Source organism: Polypterus senegalus, unplaced genomic scaffold (assembly GCF_016835505.1).
Source record: "Polypterus senegalus isolate Bchr_013 unplaced genomic scaffold, ASM1683550v1 scaffold_4972, whole genome shotgun sequence".
In the NCBI taxonomy this organism is placed as follows: Eukaryota; Metazoa; Chordata; class Cladistia; order Polypteriformes; family Polypteridae; genus Polypterus; species Polypterus senegalus.
Window position 1 is genome coordinate 18417 of NW_024379223.1, and position 20301 is coordinate 38717.

Consider the following 20301-nt stretch of genomic DNA (forward strand, 5'->3'; position numbering starts at 1 on the left):
TAACACACTCCAAAATTACAAAAAGGCTTTCAATACGCAGACATATCCAACAATAACATGAAAATGACTTTTCCAGAACTTTCTAATCAGTTGTACTTTTCTCATTTCTCAACAAAGAGGGTCTGAATAGTGAATTTCTGTGCTGAAAGATTCATTCAAACAAACCAAGTATAAATTATTATTTGATTTCTGTTGTTATTTAGCTGCTGTTGTGTCTTTTAGGTGGCACTGTGACACACAGCAGTGTATGTTCTGACATGGACCCTCATTTATTTGTAAGCCTGACACCCCCTGATGGACACACTAATGTCACCCTCAGAGTCCACAGACAGTCAAACTAAACTCATGAAGGTTTTATTACTCACTGACACGTCTGCAGCAGATGAGCCCCGGCGCCAGTCTCCTGATGCACTCTGAGGTGAGGTTTGTGTTTGACAGGTTGAGCTCCTCAATTCTCCACAGCAGCTGATGACAGAGCCCAGCACAGCACAGTCCAGAGGAGATAAAGTCATCTCACTAAAGTCCATCTTTAAATCCTTCCCAATGGCGTCTCTGATTAATTTCTTATTCTGAGTCTCATAGAGCCACTGACACACTCAGAGCTTCACTTTTATGTCCTCCCTGTAGCGCCTCTTCAGCTTTCTTCTTCACCCACTCCAGTATCTGCTTTGCTGTCTTCATCTTAAACTCCCCCATGACTCCCCCCAGTGTTTTAAACACAGAATCCCTGGCCAGTCCTGCCAGGAATCGAGTGAGAATCTCAAACCGGCCATCTTTACATGAGTCCAACTTCTCAAGCAGCTCCTCGATGCCCCCTGATGGATCGAGGTAGAAGGAGCAGGCGGCCATGAACTCCTGCAGGGTGAGGTGGTAGAATGTGTACGTTGTGTGCTCCAGAGTGCTTTCCCTCTGAAGGATTTCTTTGAGGAACCCTGAGAGGAATGTAGAGGACTGGACGGGCTGGAGACCAAAGGTGGACATCTCAAACTTGTCATAAAACACAAGAGTCCTGTTCACCACCCCATAATAAGCCATCTTTCCTAGTTTGACCAGAATCTCTTGCTGGTTCTTGGCTTCTCGTCTGTGATTAGTGAGGATGTTGTGAAGGAACATCACAAACAGCAAAGTGACAGTTTTGGGTGCAGCTCCTCGCTCTTCTTCAGGTGTCATGAAGTGGCTCTTCAGCACAGAGCAGATAATCCAGCAGTACGAGGGGTTGAAGCACATGGTGTACAGGATTTCGTTCTCCTCCACGTACTGAAAAGCCTCAGAGCCCTGATCAGCATCACCAAAGAACTTCTTAAAGTACATCAGCCTTTGTTCAGGGAAGAACCCCAGGATCTCTGCAAATCGATCAACTCTCTCCATGTCCAGGGTCTCCAGGGCTGTTGGTCTGGTGGTTATCAGGACTGTACAGCCCTTCAGTAATGTCCTTCTGACCAAACTAGTGACCAGGGAGTGAACAGGAAAGTAGTCATCTATGTTTGAGCAGAGCCGCTGCTGTGTGAAGTCCAGTTTGTGTTTGTACTCATCCAGTCCATCAAATATAAAGAGGAGAGATTCAGGTTTCTGAAGGATTTCTCTCAACTTTGAGTCATTGAGATATTTATAGTGCCTTACAATCAGTCTGGTCAGAGACATCTGTGGCTCTGTCTCTGTGTCTAGTAGGTTGAGCTCCCTGAATTTAAACAGGAACACAAATGCAAACCTCTGGTACTGAGTGCCTCTGGCCCAGTCAAACATGATCTTCTGAACCATGGTGGTCTTCCCAATTCCAGCCACCCCACTGACCACTACAATGTGAGGGTCTGTCTCGCTTCTTGGACTCCTCCTGAAAAGCTGCTCAGTCCAGATTCGCTCACATTTCTCTTTTGTCCACACCTTTATTAGCTCTGCATGTTGTCTCCCCATCTTCTCCAGTTCATGTTGCCACTCACTGTAGGTTCTTTTGAATTGTTTAAAGACCACCAGCTCTGTGTATCGAGTCTCAAAGCCCACAGCTCTGGTGCATGGATCTCCAGGGGAAGTCTGATCCTCCAGAGATCTTGTAGACTCAGATACACCACCTCTGTGTGTCTCATGGAGACCTGAAAGTGATAAAGAGAACTTGTGAAAAAAGAAAAATAAAGAATGAATGTTCTGGAGTCTGACTTTGATGTTTGGGAGATGCCAGCTGATCAACACCTTGCAGTCAGGGTCACTGAACTTGAAGAAGAGGAGGCTAACCGGTGGTCCAGTAGGAGATTACAGATCTTGCCCAGGTGTCTTTTAGCAGGATTGTGTGAACCTGAGAGGAGACTTCAAGCAGACAGGTAGAAACAGGTGTATCATTGTTGGACATGCAGTACACACAAGACTACAGGTGCACACTGGCCAAGGTCTCCAACCCAGACGTGAGAGTTACCAACCATTGTCAGGTCTTTGTGGAGCTTGATGGTGACTCTAAAAATTCTGTGGTGGAAGAGACCCAATGGGTCACTTGAAAACCAGTCACACCAGAAAGAAAAACGTAGTGATAGTACAGGAGTCAGTCATCAGAGGGATTGAGATTTAGGTTTGTGTTCTTGTGCTGCCTACCTGATGGACAGCTGGGACACCTCCTTGGAAGAGTGAACAGGCTGCTGGCAAGAGTGGGGGAGGATTTAGCTCTCATTGGGCATAACAGAAAAGAAGACATATGTGTGGGCAGAGTGACACTTTGACAATCCAGCAGTTACGTGCCAAGCTGAGGAGTGGAGCTGACATGGTGGTCTTCTGACTTTTCCATACATTAGTCCATGTAAGACTGAGGAGATTAGCAAGTTTAAACTTATAGCTCATCTTGGGGTAGGATAGAAGGGCACAGGTTTTTGGGGCATTGGGATGCCCTGTCAAGAAGCATTTGATCAGGAGGGACACCAATGTGGGAGTCGTGGGGGGTTAGGTAGGACATATAAGTAGATAACTCAAAGATCAGGGGGTGAGAGTTTAGTAGGGAGGTTAGGAGAGGCCTGGTTTAAAACATAACATAACAGAATGTGCAGTACAGTTTAAAAACAAATACAAAAACAGTTCAGAAATTTCTACTCAAAGATAAAGAGTCAAAGGTAATTGAGTAATACACTGAAATTATTGGCCTTACATTCATTAAAAAAAAATACACTGTACTTCTGTACAACTGAACAAACAGCGGACTGAGAAAGTATTCTGACTCCATCCATTTCTGCAAATTTTACTGTACTGCAGATTTAATTTTAAATAGATCCATTTGAAATTTTTGCCTATCCATCAACACTGAATAACCCATAATGACAAAGTGAAAAAACATTTTCAGAAAAGTGTTCAAATTTTAAATATCAAAACCTGTAATCTCTCATTAATAGAAGTGTTTAGCCACTTAATTCAGTACTTTGAAGAAGCCCCTTTGGCAGCTTTTCAAACTTCTGGTCTTCTTGGCAAGTCTCTATAAGCTTTGCACACCTGGATTTGTTGAGTTTATCCCATTATTCCTGGTAGATTCACTCAAGCTCTGTTAGGCTGGATGGTAAATGTCTGTAAACTGCCATCTTCAGGTCTCCCCAGACATGTTCTATGGAGTGTAAGACTGGGCTTTGGTTGGCCCCTCAAGGACACTCAGAGACTTGTCCAAAAACTGCTCCAGTGTTGTCTTAGCTGTATTCTTCAGGTCACTGAGCAGTCACCCCAGTGGTGTGCACTCTGGAGCAGGTTTTCTTCAAGGGCTTCTCTGGATTTGTCTGCATTCCTTGTCTCGTCAATTCTGGCCAGTCTCCCTGTCCCTGTACCCCCATAGCAAGATGCTGTCACCTCCAACCATCACTGTAGGATTGTATTAGACAGATAATGAGCAGTGCCTGGTCTTTGACAGACAAAGTGCTTGGACTTCTGACCCAAGAGTTCAGTTTTTGTCTCCCCAGACCAGAGATTCTTTTTTCCTCCTGTTCTTATAGTTCTTTATATTGTCATATGCCTTTTACTTAATAGGGGCTTCCATCTAGCAAATCACCAAAAGATGCCTGTGTATCCAGCAGGGGACGCTAGCTCCCTTGTTGGAATGAGTTCTTTTTTAATTGTGGCGTGTTACATAACCTGAGTCTATATAGATATGATATTAAAAGGCAATACCCCTCCCTTAGTGAGTGATACGGCAGTATGAAATCACATAGGAGAAATAACCTAGCTTACTTTAATGATAGTTTACACTCCATAACAGTCAAAGGAATAGCAAGACTTTCAGGAGTGGGGGCCCAATGTGTAGAGTCTGCGTCGCTGCGTTGGAAGGATTTTCAGGATCGGATGACGTTATCTCCCATCCGTCCATTGGCTTCAGGGGTGTGCCGGGCAATGTTCCAAGGCTTTCTACTCTCTCTTCATGTGCAGACCTTCACTTAGGTGAATCATGCCATTCCAAACAAGGAAAAGGGGATGCAGTTTCATGCTGACTTTGACACACACAAATAGTCTAACATTGCCCATTTCGCAGTTGTCCCTGTCTTGTCTTCCTTTGCTTGCCTAGCAGTTCTAAATGATGAGCCCCTGTGCCAGATCTGTGTCCACTGTTCATGAGTAGATTTATAAAATATTTTTGTTCAGAGGACAGTGACATATTAAACACATGTTACAGCCTGATTGATAGAGTGCTGCTGAGATGGATATCATTCTGGCAGGTTCTCCCACCTCAGCAGAGGACTTCTGAAGCTCTAAGAGTGACCATTGGGTTGTCGGTCACCTCCTTGACCGAGGCCATTCTTGTCCAGCTACTCAGTCTGGATGGATAGAAAAGTCTCCATGAAGAGTCCTGGTGGTTTTAGACTTCTTCCATTTCTTGAGGCCACTGTGCTCCTCAAAGCTTTACAAATGGTTTTATCCCTCTGCTTCATTCCATGATTCAGCACAATTTGATTGTGGAGGTCTATGGAGAACTCCTTGGACTTCATGGCTTGTTTTTTTGTCCTGACATGCAGTGTGAATTGTTGAATCTTCTATACACAGGGACATGTGTGCCTTTCTGAAGGACGTCCAATCAATTCAGGGGACACAGGTGGACTCTAATCAAGTTCTTCAAACATCTCAAGGAGAATTAAAGCAAACAAGAGGCACCTGAGCACAACTTAGAGTGTCGCAGCAAATGGTCTAAAGACTTCTAGGAATGAAAGATCTCAGTTTTTGATTTTGAATATTTTTTTGCAAACCCTTTTGAAAACATGAAGTCACTTTGTCGTTTGAGTTATTGAATGTACAATCTCACCGGTGTCGTCGTATTTGTTTTGTCCCATCGACTTTTCCACCTTTATCTTCTGATCTGATTGCTCTTTTCGAATTTTACTTACGAATGCCACTGGCGATTGCCTAGATTACACCTGCTTCAGTCCTGCGTGAGCCCTCTTCCTTCTCTCCTGTTACTGCCTTCGCGGTGAGTATGAATCTACTCTTACTTCGTTTGCAGTTGCCAGTCTGAACTGCGAATGTGCAGCCTGCCCGCTGTGCTTTTCCTTTTCTAGCTGGTTATGCAGTGAGATTTGGGTTGGCTAACATGTGGAGCTGGAGTTAGTATGATGTTGTGTGGTGTTCTTTTCGCTCTTGGCGGTGTACACCGCTGTCTGGATATTCTTAGCCTGTTCTGTCTCTGATTTGGAGTTGTGCTGTGTGTTGTCATTTCTACTTTTTTGGCAATGCAGCTCATATATTCTCCATATGAACTTAAAAATCTTGACTGTCATCCACGATTGGTCTCTCTGACTAATAATTTTTGCCAGTCGCTTGGAATTACTCAGCGTCCTCACTAAATTCACCGGTCTAAAAGAGGCCCCTCGCAGATCTATGGCTCGGACGCGTCGATTCCAAGTATATTGATATCTCACCGTGTTGACTGGCATAATGCTAGGGCTGTACGAGGAATAAACATGGGCCATCTTCATCATCTTCAGGAAGTGTCTGCACCCTAACTTTAGGTTCGCCCTTTTGAACACTTGCTCCATCACTAACAAAACCTCCCTGATTAACGACCTCATCTCCCAGAAGCAAGTGGACATGTTTCTTCTTACAGAAACTTACAGATACACTCTATGAGCCTTTTCAGTCCAGCTTTTGTACAAAGCACAACACTGAGACAGCTCTTCTCCATGTGGTCAATGATCTTCCCCAGTCTGCAGACTATGGTTCACTTCATATTCTCCTCCTTCTCAATTTAAGTGCAGCATTTGGCACTGTTAATCACAAAATCCTCCTGTTATATCTCTCTGCTGTAGGCATCTCTGGCTTAGCTCTTCAATGGCTCACATCACATCTCTCTAATAGGTAACAGTTTGTCACACTTGGCCCATATAAATCCTCCACCTCACCTGTGTCGCATGGCGTCCCTCAGGGTTCAGTCCTTGGGCCATTACTTTTTCTACTTTATATCCTTCCTTTGGGTCAGATTATTCGCAGACATGGCCTTAACCACTGCTATGCAGATGATATACACTTATATCTTAGTAGAGACTTGCCTCCCAGCAAATTCACTGACTGCATCACTAATCTTAAGCTACGGATGAAAAATAACTAACTTTCTCAAATGTAATGCCAATAAAACTGAGGTGTTACTGGTAGGTCCAAAATCCCAACTTTCTAAGGCATCCAATTTCTCTATTTCTGTTGATGGTCCACTTGTCAAACCTGCTCCTGTTGTCAGAAATTGTGGTGTTTTGTTTGATTCATCACTTAACTTTGAGTTACACATTAGGTCTCTTTCCAAAATTTCATTCTATCATCTCTGTCACGTTGCCCACCTCCGTCCATTTCTGTTGTTTAGTGATGCTCAAACTCTGGTTCATTGTTTCATAATGTCTTGTATTGATTACTGTAATTCCCTCTTCATTGCAAAATCTACACATAAGCTACAGTATATAGCTGTACTCCACATCCAGAGTCCTCATCCACACAAAGCGTTCTGCTCACATCTCCCCAGTTCTCTCCCAGCTTCACTGGTTACCGGTTCCATCAAGGATTAAATTCAAGATTCTGCTTCTCACCTTCAAAGCCCTACATAACCTTGCACCTCTCTACCTCACTCAGTTACTAGCTCCTTACACTCCTTGTCACTCTCTCAGGTCTTCGAGCAGTCATCTCCTTAATGTCCCACACACCAGATGCTCCACCCTGGCAGGCAGGTCCTTCAGTGCTATAGCCCCTCAACTCTGGAACTCTCTTCCTCAGTCTCTCCGAGTTTGCTCCTCTTTCTGCAGTTTTAAATCTCAACTGAAAACTTTCCTCTTCTACAAACTTTTGTCATCTGTGTAATTTTTTTTTTACTCTGTATGTAAAGCGACCTTGGGTTTGTAAAAGGAGCTCAATAAATGTAACTTATTATTATTATTATTATTATTATTATTATTATTATTATTATTATTATTTATTATTTGTTAAATAACAGAGACAGGCAGGAGGAGAACATCGACGGTACACATTACTGTGGAAAGACGAGCAAAAGTGAAAGGTGTGGGAGTCACCATGTGTGTAAAATATGATTTGAATGTATTGCGTCTTCAATTAGACGGTGAGCCACAGCTTAGTGAGGATGTCTGGTACGATGAGACAACATTAGGGGTCACGGCCTCATATTTGGAATGTGTTACAGACCACCTAATGACATCAATAACTTCAATTGACATCCTTTTATAATATTAAAAAGATAAGCTTAAAGGGGGATTTTAAAGTCATGGGGGACTTTTAATTACCCAAACATTAACTGGGGTAACATTACAAGTAGCAGAGGACAAGAACAGGAGTGTTTAGACGTAATGAGTGACTGTTTAGAACTCTGTAAGCCTGCCTAGATTTGGTATTTGCTAATAATCAGGATACAATTGAAGGGATGGATGTGATTGAACCACTGGGGTCAAGTGACCACAATGTAATACAATTCACAATGTCTTGGTAGAGGACATAGCAGGGAAGCTAAAAGGGACTTAGAAATAATTAAGAGAAAATAAAAGATGAGACAAAGAGAGTCTTTCAGTATTTTAGTAGTAAAAGAACAGTCAAGAAGGAGGTGAAGAGTATCAGGAATAGTCAACAGGAATCTGCTCTGGTCCTTCTTGTCCAGTGTCACTGTGTGGTCAGACTAGTCCAGTTTGTTGTTTATATGGACCCTGGTACTTGTAGCTCTGTACCACTTCCACGTTCTCCACCTGAAGTGGTGACTGTTCTCAAAGGTTCCTTGGCATGCCAGACGTCCACACCAACTCATCTGTCTTGCTGATGTTGATCTACATTTCCTTCACCATAACACAAGGTCCTCCATAAACCTCCTGTGCTCCGATTTGTTTCCATTAATAACGCAGCCTATGATGGAGGAGTCATGCGAGATTTTCTGTACGTGGTTAGTGCTGGTATTGTACTGGAAGTCCTTTGTGTTGATAGTAAACAGGAAGGGAGACAGAGCAGTTCCCTGAGGTAATAATAATAATTCTTTGCATTTATATAGCACTTTTCTCACTACTCAAAGCGCTCAAAGGTACTCCAGTATTACACACCTCCATTTCTGACTCACAGTCCCTCAGCCTCACAATCTGCTGTCTGTTAGTCAGGTGGTCCAAGACCCAAGAGATTGTGGGGGCATCAAGATTCAAATTCTTTAGCTTTTTCCCCCAGTCAATGAGGCAGAATGGTGTTAAAGGCAATGGGAAAACTCAAAGACCATGATCCTGACCATCTTTGTGCAAGTGGGAGTAGACTCTGTGGAACATGGAGATGAGAGCATCCTCAACACCTACTGTACATGTGTCTGATAGGCAAACTTTAGAGGATCGAGATGTTCTGAAACCAGTGGTTGGAGGTGTTTCAGGACCAGCCTCTCAGAGATCTTCATGATGGATGACATTAAAAGAAACTGGTCTGAGGTCCTTGGGATCACTGGATCAAAGCAGCACATGTGAGGGACAGCATGGGTGTAGATGAGGAGATCATGTCTCACTAGTAAAGTGAAACTGTATGAGGAAGCAATAAAAGCAGATGAATAGACACATGTAAATGAAAAGTGAATAAAGGGCACAGTCTGTTGGTGGGTACAGAATTGATTTAAACACAAGAAGCAAAGAGATGTTAGGAGAGGAGCCTTATCAGAAAGAGATTACCATAACAGAGGAGTCCCTCAGGGGTCAGTGTTGGGCCTGCTGTTCTTTTTAATATAAATAAAAGATCAGGATAAGAATATACAAATAAGCAACATCAGCATGATGATGATATCAAACTGGGTGGGAGTATTGGTAGACAATGCAGAACCAGTCATATTCTTACAGAGGGATCTGTAAGCTATGAATAGGGCTAGCAGAATAACAGGTTATATAGCGCCCCCATGTGGAGTACAAGTCACTTTAGGTTATAATAACACTTTATAACACACTAGTGACATCTCGCCTGGAGCATTCTGTGTACTTTTGGTCGTTGGTTTACAAAACGTATATTGCAGCAATAAAGAAAGTCCAGAAATGAGCAACAAAGCAGATTCAGAACTGAGAGGTCTGCACTATGAGGACAGACTGAAGGAGTCAAACCATTTCAGCCTAAACAGAGGCAGATGGAGATATCAAAATTAAGTTTTTAATGTTATAAAAATAATTTAAATGTCATACAAATATGAACATTTTTCTACACAAAGAAAACAACAGATACATGGAAAAAGTGACCAGAAAGCGTGGTGAAGTGTAGGACTTTAAGACCCTTCAAAGCTGACAATGTTATTTTAAAAAAGATTAGGACAATAGGATTAGGTGAGCCTGTTGAGCTGAACGGCCTGATCTCGCCACAACTGTTCTGATGTTCTAACTGAGTAGCAGAGTCCTGGAGGAGCTGATGACAGGTGACATAAGACCAGTGGTTTACCTTTAATACCATCATCAATGGGAGCGGGCTGGAGACTGGCCTGAATGTCCATCAAGAGGTCTGGTCCTGGAAAGACAACAAGAGAGACAGAAGAGACAATTGCAGCAGTAAAGGGCAGATTAACAAAAAGATAAAGTGAGTACAGTGAGGTAAACAGAAAAATATCAAAAACTAACAACTGCTGCTAAAGTGGACTTTGTTTGGCACCAATGAAGAGTTAACATTTGAAAATAAACAGCAAACCACCCATGTGTGTCCATATTAAGAGGTCTGCATTTAACTGTCCAGGAAAGAACACCCAGGAAATGACACATAAGAGAGCAATAGGAACAGTAGACATATTGTGTGTTTATCATGCTGAGGAGAGCAGGAACTCTTTACTGAGACCTCAGGGGTACAATAAGCTTCATGTGGATCTGAAAGGTAAAACATCTGAAGAAAAAAACATGGATGAGCATGAGTGTGGGCATCTAAAGCTGATGTTTAAACACACCGACCTGAGGGGAGTGCTAAGATCAGGGGTGTTGACAAACCACAGAATTGGTGACTTCCTGTTAAAGAAACAAATAAATATCATTACTGATCATCCTGGTGGGCTGTAGCTGTAGGCTTGTAAAGTGTAGAAGGGGCGACATGCAAGTAAAATATGTGGTCATGACAGGTCACATGTAGGTGACAGTAGCACACCAGTTACTAAATAGTATGGTGGGACCACTGCCCCTTTAAAAACTTTAAGAAACATAAAATGAAAAAAAAAAATCAAAGAAACTGAAGAAAGTGTTGGTATTGATGACCATCAAGTAGACGTCTCGGTGTAAGTGATGGACCTGACAGTTGTTAGTCCGTTGGCCTACAGACTGTAATGTTGTGTTGTGGTCCTGTCTCTCTCACTTTGTCTCCTTTTGTGATTTGTACACATTCAGTGTTTCCCTGTCACACAGAACTCTATTAACTCACCACGCACTGCCACCTCCTCCAGTATTCTTGTCATGTTTGGTGATGGAAATCTCACAAGTTCTTCAGCCAGTGCCTCCCACAGGCTCACCAGTACCACACTGTCCATCTTCATTATGTCACTGATGAAGGACTCCACACCTGCTCGCCCCTCACACTCTTGAATCTCTGAAAGACAAGCAAGTAACCATAGGACTAATTTAGAATAGACCACTGGGGGAGCAGAGCAGAGTGGTCAGTGGGGTCTGATGACCTCACAATAACAGAAAGACCTCCTATGGAGGGTCAGGCAGTCTCAGATGATTCTCCTCAGCTCATCATCTCTGCTCAGCTCTCTGTGCCTCATACTGACAGGGAGACCTGCCTACCTTGGCCTCATCGTTGGTGAGGATGTTCTTGGTGGCCAGGTTCTGCAGGATACTCGTGATGTCGTATTCAATCACATAGGCCAGGTAGGGCTTGTAGAACTCGGTGATTTTGAGGAGATCCTCATGAGAGAAAGTGTGTAGTACTTTAGCAAACTTCTGTGTTAAACCTGAAATGGAAAGAGAAAAGATGAAACTTCACAGATACAAATGTGTTGGAGGCTCAGGGATCAGAATTCAGTCTGACATGACTGCTTATCTCAATCCTAAGTAGTGGCCTCACAGTAAATTTGAGGGAACAGCATCAACGACAGGCTGGACTGGTCTCATAACACACACAAGTTGCTGAATATAAGAAAGGACAAAGCAGACCCTTTTTTACTGAGGAGACTGTGCTCCTTTAATGTGGGTAGTGACATCCTTTACATGTTCTACAACTCTATGATGGCCAGTGTGGTTTGCTCGGTCCGTAATATCACTTCAAGAGATGTCAACAAGATGATCAAGAAAATGATTAAGAAGGCGCTCAATCATTAGGAAAACAGTGTAGGTCTGGAGTGGATCTCTGATGTAATGAATGAGTTCTAATCTCCAAGGCTCAATGAGAACAGCTGTCTCTGTCACCATAAATGTGGTCAGCTTCCAGCTCCAAAAGAAATGCTCATATCTGACTTTAAAGGAAAGAACAGCCTGTGGCGATCAAATTGAATCAAAGTCCCTTCCAGTTACAGGTCCAGTACTTGATTTGTCCATCATGTTTAGCCAGAGTTCAATTTTGGGTTACAAGCCTAAAACACTGGAATAAAAATGACATATCCTCTTGATATTCTAAGGGTTAACATGTGGCCTGTCATCAGCTGGACTGTTGAACAAGAATGTACTCTGTGCTTCAAGTGCAAACTGCTTTTTAAAGAACTCCTGCTTTTGTGTTAAAATAGCTGTATGACTTAACTATAAGATGACTTACGACTTATGTTAAAAAGAGGAACAACTCCTTTAGAGGTAAACAAGCTCACAATATAAGGAGTTGTCTGGGGACTGTAAGGGGGGCTTCTCTCTGGCTTGCAAGCACAGAACTCACAACTATTCATCTGTTGCCAATAAAAATTTTGATTGATTGATTGATTGATGAAGCTCCTGTCTTCCTTAGCGTATTTCTTCCACAACACAAATGTCCTTTTGGTTACCTTGTTGTGTGACGGTGTCTCCACAGATATGTCAGCTCATCCTTGAATTATGTCTTCATTCTCAGATGCAGTACAGAGCTGACCACAATGTAGGCAGAGCTGCAATTTTGCTCTTCGTTTTACTGTTCAGGTGGTGGTAATGAAGTCAGCTTTCTGCTCCTCTTCTTATTCTCATTAATTATTCAGCCTCGTGTGCCACTGAAAGCCAAGCCAAATGGGACAATGCCACCTTGTCCTACAGTGGAGTAGAGCTGCTGGTACACACTCCACCCAACCTCTAAAGTTCAGCAGTAAATGAGGTTTTTCCCACATAGGACCCCAACACTTTCATCAGTATATCTGTGTGCATTATGATTTTGTAAAGTTTGTAATTGTGTTTTATCTGTGAACTTGTTACGGCACTCTGAGCCAGCACTCCATGAAGAGCGCCATACAAAATAAATGGAATTGAACTGAATTAGCGACTTCCACAGGATCTGCCTGTCAGTTTATATCCGATTACTGAGGTGCTGCTGGTCGGACTCCTCCCGTCTTTGAAGAGTGCAGTGTGTGGCAATTCAATGAAATGTGATTCTGATGCAGCCAATCAGATTGGTCTCTTATTTTTCTCTGTCATTATCTCAGCCAATCAAAATGCACACAGAGCAGTACAGGAGATGAGGCACAATTGCCAGAGTTGACTTTTGGAGGTAACATCTCTCTATATATATAAAATCCAATGTCTGCCTGTCTGTAGGACTATCTGTCCACTTTTCACGAGAGAACTACTTAATAGATTTAGATCGAGTTTTTTTCTATAATTTGCTTGAACATTCTGGTTGATTTTGCGACTTCTCTCATTGCACTATGTATCATAGTTTGCTTGTGGTACCGATTTATTTGTGTGAATCTGAGAAACACGCAGCGGGCTGAGCCTCTTCACTCATGTGCCAGCCTCGAGGCGTTCCTTACCTCTGCTTAGCTAGCGAACGACAGAACTACTCAAAGGATTTAGATCGGGTTTTTTTCTATAATTTGCTTGAACATTACAGTTGATTTTGCAACTTCTCTCATCGCGCTAAAGAATCATAGTTCGCTTACAGGAGCAATATATTCGCGCTAATCCGAAACAGAGGCTGCGGGCCAAGGGGAGGAGGAAGCGTGACGTCAGGAGTAGGGAGCCACGGGGGGCCCTCCTCACTGTCCTGTTTCACTACTACACTAGCAGAGCCATGGGGATGGCTAGTTAATAATAAGTTTGGCTCTCTTGAAAAACAAGCCCCTGATCATTAGGAAATTAAACCAAGTTGAAGATGTCCAACAAGATAACAGCTCAGTCAGTACCGTTGGAATATGAATTATCGATTTTTTGACTTTTAATTTGATTTGACAAACATATGAACTTTAAGCTTGGCCAAATCTAAATACAGTTTCTTTGTAATGTAGGGGCGTTTGTCTTAAAAGATATATTTGGTATTCTGAGAGTCAAAGTTCTTTCTTCACAATCATAATATATTATTTTATTAGATGAAACTGTATTCTAAAGTGAAGCATAACTATAAATGTAAGAAAATAACCAGCTTGCTCATGTGTTTTACAACAGAGCTAATGGGTACTGAGCCCCAAAGTGAGAAAAAGCATTAAAAGTTACTGAACACGTCCATTTTTGACATTGCATTCATATTGAAACAACACATTCATGTTATTTTACGAAGGAAAAAACAAAAAGCAAAGAATTTTTGAGACTCAGCCATTTTAAAGGAGGCTGACTGTACATTACACTGATCTGGCTTCTCTGCAGAACATTTTCAGTCCCAGTGTTGTGGATTCACCTCAGAAAGTCGTTACCAATCACCATTACTGATATTGAATGTTGAGGCCCAGATGTGAATTTCTGTTTCTGTTTTATAGACAACAATAACCAACACAGTCATTCACATTCTTTCACTATACAGAAGCTTATTTCATTATTTCGCAAAGATATTGCCTGCTGATGCCTGTATGTTGATGCACACGTGTACTTCAGTGCTCTAGCAAGAGAAAGATTGCAGTCAACAGACAAGAAGGGAACAGACATTGTAGGTGTACATTTAGTTTAAATCAAAGAGAAGTTTAGTAAGTTTCGTACAGATGCTTTATATAGGCAAGTGGTAGCACAGAGTGGTTATTCCAGCCTCACAGCGCCAGTCTAAATGTAGTTTGCATGTTCTCTCTGTGTATTTATGGGTTGATTTGTATCTGAGTGTTGTGTTTCTAGTTCTTTCATTTACTTCCCAAAGCTTCTGACCAGAGGTGAAAACAGGAATGTTGATCCACCAGTAAACTGGGAGCTTTGCCTTTTGGCTCAGCTCTCTCTTCATCATGATTCACCAGTACAGTAAAAGCATAACCGATCCATGTGTCGATCTCCTTCTTCCTTCTTATCCTCACTCATAAACAAGACCCTGAGATACTCGTCCACTTGAGGCAGCACCCCATCTCAAACCCTTTTTCAGCTGAGAACCATGACCTCAGACTTGGAGATGCTGATCCTCATAACTGCTGCTTCACACTCGGGACAAGCAAACCCAGTGTGCACCTGAGGTCACATCAGGATGAAGCCAGCAGGATCACATCATCTTCAAAAGCAGAGATGTCATCCTAAGGTCACCACATGGAGATGATTCCCTCCTTGGCTGTTCCTAGAAATTCTTTCCATAAAGATTATGAACTAAATTGGTGACAAACTCCACACCACTGGGATTGAATCTAACTTACTGCTGGCAATGCAGACCAAGCTTTCACTCCAGCTGTATGGGAACTGAAGAGCCTGCAACATCACCCCCCATAGGAATGGACTGGGGGTCATGACAAGCGTTCTTCAGAAATGTGGAAGGAACATTTTGTTAAACTGAGACCTTTGCTACTTTAAAGTGGACATATTTGGTATGTTTTAGGGCTTTTTTATTGCACATTAGAACACCAGTACTCCTCACCTCCATTATAAAAGGAAAGAACAAGATACGCATTTATTAAGGTTTATAAAATATGCTTCACTTTAGAGCGTACTAAGATACACAATGACTGTGAAGAAATAACTTTGACTTGAAAAATATTGAAATATCCTGTAAAAGTGATTAAGTTCCTAGTCTGTATGACAGTCATCCTCACCAGGACAATCAATGATGTTCTTTCTTATCCTACGCTCCTTGTACATGTTTAAAGGGTGGATTCAGGACAGCTGAACCAGTGGTTCTTTTCAGCTATTCCTACTCTGGCCTTTCTATCCAAACTGGAGAGCTCAAGGGGCCTGGTTAGACTTTTTTGAAGTAAGTGCAACACCCACTGAGCATTTTCTGTGACAATGACATTTGGATCCACTCCCACTCTGGAGCTTACCCATCTGCCCAGGGAGGTCTCCTACTTGAGCACTGAGATGGTAGCCCACTTGAAGAGGCTGCTGTATGTCTGTCAGTTATTGTTCTTCCTTTCTCTCTGGCAGTTCAGTTAGAGGAGACCCACAGGTGGTCTTCAGTCCTGCTGAGGGTGTCAGATATCAGAGATGACATCTTGCTCAACAAGGTGCTCTGAACTGCTGGACTTTGATAATTCTGCTGACACTGCTGGACAGTTCTGAGTACTTGCCTTGTGCTTATATCTGACCATAACCCACTAGCTCTCTGGACTGGAGTCTCCTCCATCACCACTTTAGTTGTGCACAGTGTCTTTCTGAAGGACATCTAGGTGAGTTCCTCCAGTTCTCTGTTTATACACAGGAGTGCAACCTCTCCTCAGCCACAACATTTATTTCTATAACTCATTTTCATACTATACATGTAGCATAAAGTGCTTTACAAGATGTAAAGAAAACAATCATCAACCATGAAGTTGAAGCACTAGGTAACAAGGCATCTCACTCTGGTGTGGACTTCTGGAAACCTCAATCCATAAAGCCAAAGAGTAAAGATGAATGTCATCATATTGGTGTTAGTTTTACAATTTGTTTGAGCTAAACTGGTTTTGTCTAACATGAGTTGAATGAAAACTAAATTCAATCATTGCTAGATGGCTATCCCTCTAACTGCTGCTTAAACCTCCTACTATTATGGAGGACCAAGTGATCATCCAGAGCTGATTGTATTCATCAGCTCTCTGCTACATTTTGCCCAACTCCTGCCCTTTATGTGCCTTTTGTGGCTTTCTCAATCACTTTCAAGAACCTTAGGCAGCTGCTCATAAAGCAAAATTAACTTTTAAACTAATCAAATGTCTAAGGTCTGTCTTGACTTCTTGTCGTCCTACATGTATTGTTGAGATCTGACACTCTCAGCTCTTCAAGGTACACACAGTCTTCAGTTCAGCTCAGTTACCTAACACACTTACAGTGAGGAACATAAGTATTTGAACACCCTACGATTTTGCAAATTCTCCCACTTAGAAATCATGGAGGGGTCTGAAATTCACATTGTAGGTGCATTCCCACTGTGAGAGACAGAATGTAAAAAAAAATTCAGGAAATCACATTGTATGATTTGTAAAGAATTTATTTGTATTGCACTGCTGCACATAAGTATTTGAACACCTGGCAATCAGCAAGAATTCTGGCTCTCAAAGACCTGTTACTCTGCCTTTAAGAAATCCACCTCTATTCCACTTAGTAATCTTAATTAGTAGCACCTGTCTGAGCTCTTTAAAGACACCTGTCCACCCCACAGTCACTCAGACTCCAACTACTACCATTGGCAAGACCACAGAGCTGTCAAAAGACACCAGAGACAAAATTGTGGACCTCCACAAGGCTGGAAAGGGTTATGGGGCAATTGCCAAGCAGCTTGGTGAAAATAGATCAACTGTTGGAGCAACTGTCTGAAAATGGAATAGGCTAAAGACTGTCAGTCTCCCTCGGACTGGGGCTCCATGCAAGATCTCACCTCGTGGGGTATAACAGATGATAAGAAAGGTGAGGAATCAGCACAGAACTACACGGGAGGAGCTGGTCAATGACATGAAAAGAGCTGGGACCACAGTTTCAAAGGTCACTGTCTGTAGAACTCTATGCCGTCATGGTTTCAAATCACGCATTGCACGGAAGGTTCCCCTGCTCAAGTCATCACATGTCCAGGCCCGTCTGAAGTTTGCTAATGACCATCTGGATGATCCAGAGGAGGCACGGGAGAAAGTCATGTGGTCAGATAAAACCAAAATAGAACTTTTTGGTCTAAACTTCACTCGCCGTGTTTGGAGGAAAAAGGAGGAGGAGTTGCATCCCAAGAACACCATCCCTACTGTGAAGCATGGGGTGGAAACATCATGCTTTGTGGGTGCTTTTCTGCGAAGGGGACAGGACGACTGCACTGTATTAAGGAGAGGATGAATGGGGCCACGTATTGTGAGATTTTGAGCAACAACCTCCTTCCCTCAGTTGGAGCACTGAAGATGGGTCGTGTATGGGTCTTCCAACATGACAATGACCAAGCACACAGCCAGGATAACCAAGGAGTGGCTCCGTAAGAAGCATATCAAGGTTCTGGAGTGGCCTAGCCAGTCTCCAGACCTAAATCCAATCGAAAATCTTTGGAGGGAGCTGAAACTCCGTGTTGCTCAGTGCCAGCCCTGGAACCTGACAGATCGAGAGGAGAGCTGTGTGGAGGAGTGGGCCAAAATCCCTGTTGCAGTGTGTGCAAACCTGGTCAAGAACTACGGGAAACGTTTGACCTCTTAATTACAAACAAAGGCTTCTGTACCAAATATTAACACTGATTTTCTCAGGTGTTCAAATACTTATGTGCAGCAGTGCAATACAAATAAATTCTGTACAAATCATACAATGTGATTTCCTGAATTTTTTTACATTCTGTCTCTCACAGTGGGAATGCACCTACAATGTGAATTTCAGACCCCTCCATGATTTCTAAGTGGGAGAACTTGCAAAATCGCAGGGTGTTCAAATACTTATGTTCCTCACTGTATCAGTTCAGCTTGTTTCTCCTTTAAACTTTTACAGATTTTATCCTTCTCTGACTTTTCTCCTGTAGTCAGAAATTTTGTCCTTAAAAACTTCACAAAACTGTCAACTGCTAGGAATTAACAATTAACTTTGTACCTCATCACAATGTGGATTCATTTATAACTACACTAAAGGCCCAACGCCCTTCAACTTCCATCCATCCATTTTCCAACCCTCTGAATCCGAACACAGGGTCATGGGGGTCTGCTGGAGCCAATCCCAGCCAACAAGGCAGGAACCAATCCCAGGCAGGATGCCAACCCACCGCAGGACACACACAAGCACACCCACTCACCAGGGCCAATTTAGAATCGCCAATCGACCTAACTTACATATCTTTGGACTGTGGGAGGAAACCGGAGCACCCGGAGGAAACCCACACAGACACGGGGAGAACATGCAAACTCCACGCAGGGAGGACCCGGGAAACGAACCCAAGTCTCCTAACTGCGAGGCAGCAGCGCTACCACTGCGCCACCGTGCCGCCCCCTTCAACTTTTAGGAGCAAATAAAAAGTGAAAAGATTAAAAGCATAAAAAAAGATTCCATTACACGGGGTGATATTACCTAGCAGTCCATCTACAAAGTTAACAGCAAGCACATAAATATTGTGTATGAAGTCGGTTTCTTTTCATAAAGTGTGACACTTTAAAACAGTTTAACTTCAAAAACAAACATCTCCAAGCTTTTACTCACCAGACAGAGCGCTGACGTCTTCATCACGTCTCCCTTTCTTGGAGATCATGGACACAGATTTCTTACACAAGTCGTCTTCACTCATCTTTTGATTCTGTGATCTGAATGGCAGTTTGTCTTTTTTGATGGCTCCTTTAAGTAAATTTACTGTGACCTCTCAGCAGGTGGGGACTGTGGAAACAAAAGAAAGAGGACATGAAATTAAAAACAAATGACAAGAGCTGAGCAGAGGGATGGCAGACTCAGGTCTCTCATCATTTTGACATGAAGGACTGAAAGGAGATTGAAGTCCAAAACTTGATAACGGACTCTGGAACTGAAAGTCGATGGTCAACATGAACTTCTGAAGGTCTGATCCACAATCTGATTGATGCCTCAGAACTCAATTACGAGACGTGACACCTTTGGGACACATGAATTCAATGGCTGTGTCTTCTTGTGCAGAACTCTGTAGGACCCTTAAGGTTATTTTGTGGATACGCAACCTGCAAGACTGAAGTACTAGGAGGCTGTCATTGTTCAGGAGACCTTACATTAGCCAGTGAATATTCTGTCTTTGGAGTTTTGATAATTTAGGTGTTGGCGTATCTCAGACATTTGGAACATTTATATGAGGCTAACAACACGGCACGTAAAAAACAGATTTGTAAATCACTTATTATTATACTAACATGTGCACTCAGGAGCCAAACCACATGTACTGATTATTGAACTTAAAATGAACGAGTTAGCTGTAGAGAGGATTTCCTCCAAAAGCCCCTGGTCAGATAATGGCCGCTCTGCTCTGTCATCACACTTTTCTGCCCCTTAGTTATGCTGCTGTAAAATTTTACCAAAAAGTCCGACCAAGCAGCACACATTTCATTTCAGTGCAGGGTTTATAAAGAATGAGATCATCATGGACTGTCTGATTTATCTGAACATGTGCACAGTTTAAATTTATTCTCTCATATTTTCTGTCCAATAACTGAAAAAACTGCTTAAAATTATACTAAAAATAAATTCAAACATTGTTATATCTGTACTGTTGAATTAGTGAATTCCAAAATAATTTAGGATTCTTACATTTAACCAAACCCTTAAAAGCTGTTTTTGTAACAAAATACATTTAAACTCTGGTTTGTCAGAGAATCAATCTGTTAGGTTTGCAACATTTACTATTGTAAGATTTATATTTACACCATTAGCTTGTCAAAAAAAAAAAAATTAAAAAATTAACAAATGAGTCAGTGTTTTTTACATCAATCCAAATATCAGAACTCTTGATCAGACT

At 42.3% G+C, this 20301-nt stretch overlaps 1 protein-coding gene across 1 annotated transcript; it reads right to left on the bottom strand.

Annotated features, from left to right (window-relative positions):
* Window positions 1-576: 576 nt before the first annotated feature.
* LOC120519831 (NACHT, LRR and PYD domains-containing protein 3-like) lies at window positions 577-19197 on the bottom strand. Its single transcript, XM_039742615.1, has 3 exons — window positions 19029-19197; window positions 9862-9927; window positions 577-2087 (listed from the first exon to the last, which is right to left on the bottom strand). The coding sequence occupies exons 1-3, from the start codon at window positions 19111-19113 to the stop codon at window positions 577-579; spliced, it is 1662 nt and encodes a 553-aa protein (XP_039598549.1). The 5' UTR covers window positions 19114-19197.
* Window positions 19198-20301: the final 1104 nt, after the last annotated feature.

Coding starts and splice junctions, on each gene's coding strand:
- LOC120519831 (XM_039742615.1), bottom strand. CDS start 19,113: ATGAGTGAAGACGACTTGTGTAAGAAATCTGTGTCCATGATCTCCAAG. Junction 9,928..19,028: donor AGACGTCAGCGCTCTGTCTG/GTGAGTAAAAGC, acceptor TTGTCTTTCCAG/GACCAGACCTCTTGATGGAC. Junction 2,088..9,861: donor CATTGATGATGGTATTAAAG/GTAAACCACTGG, acceptor TATCACTTTCAG/GTCTCCATGAGACACACAGA.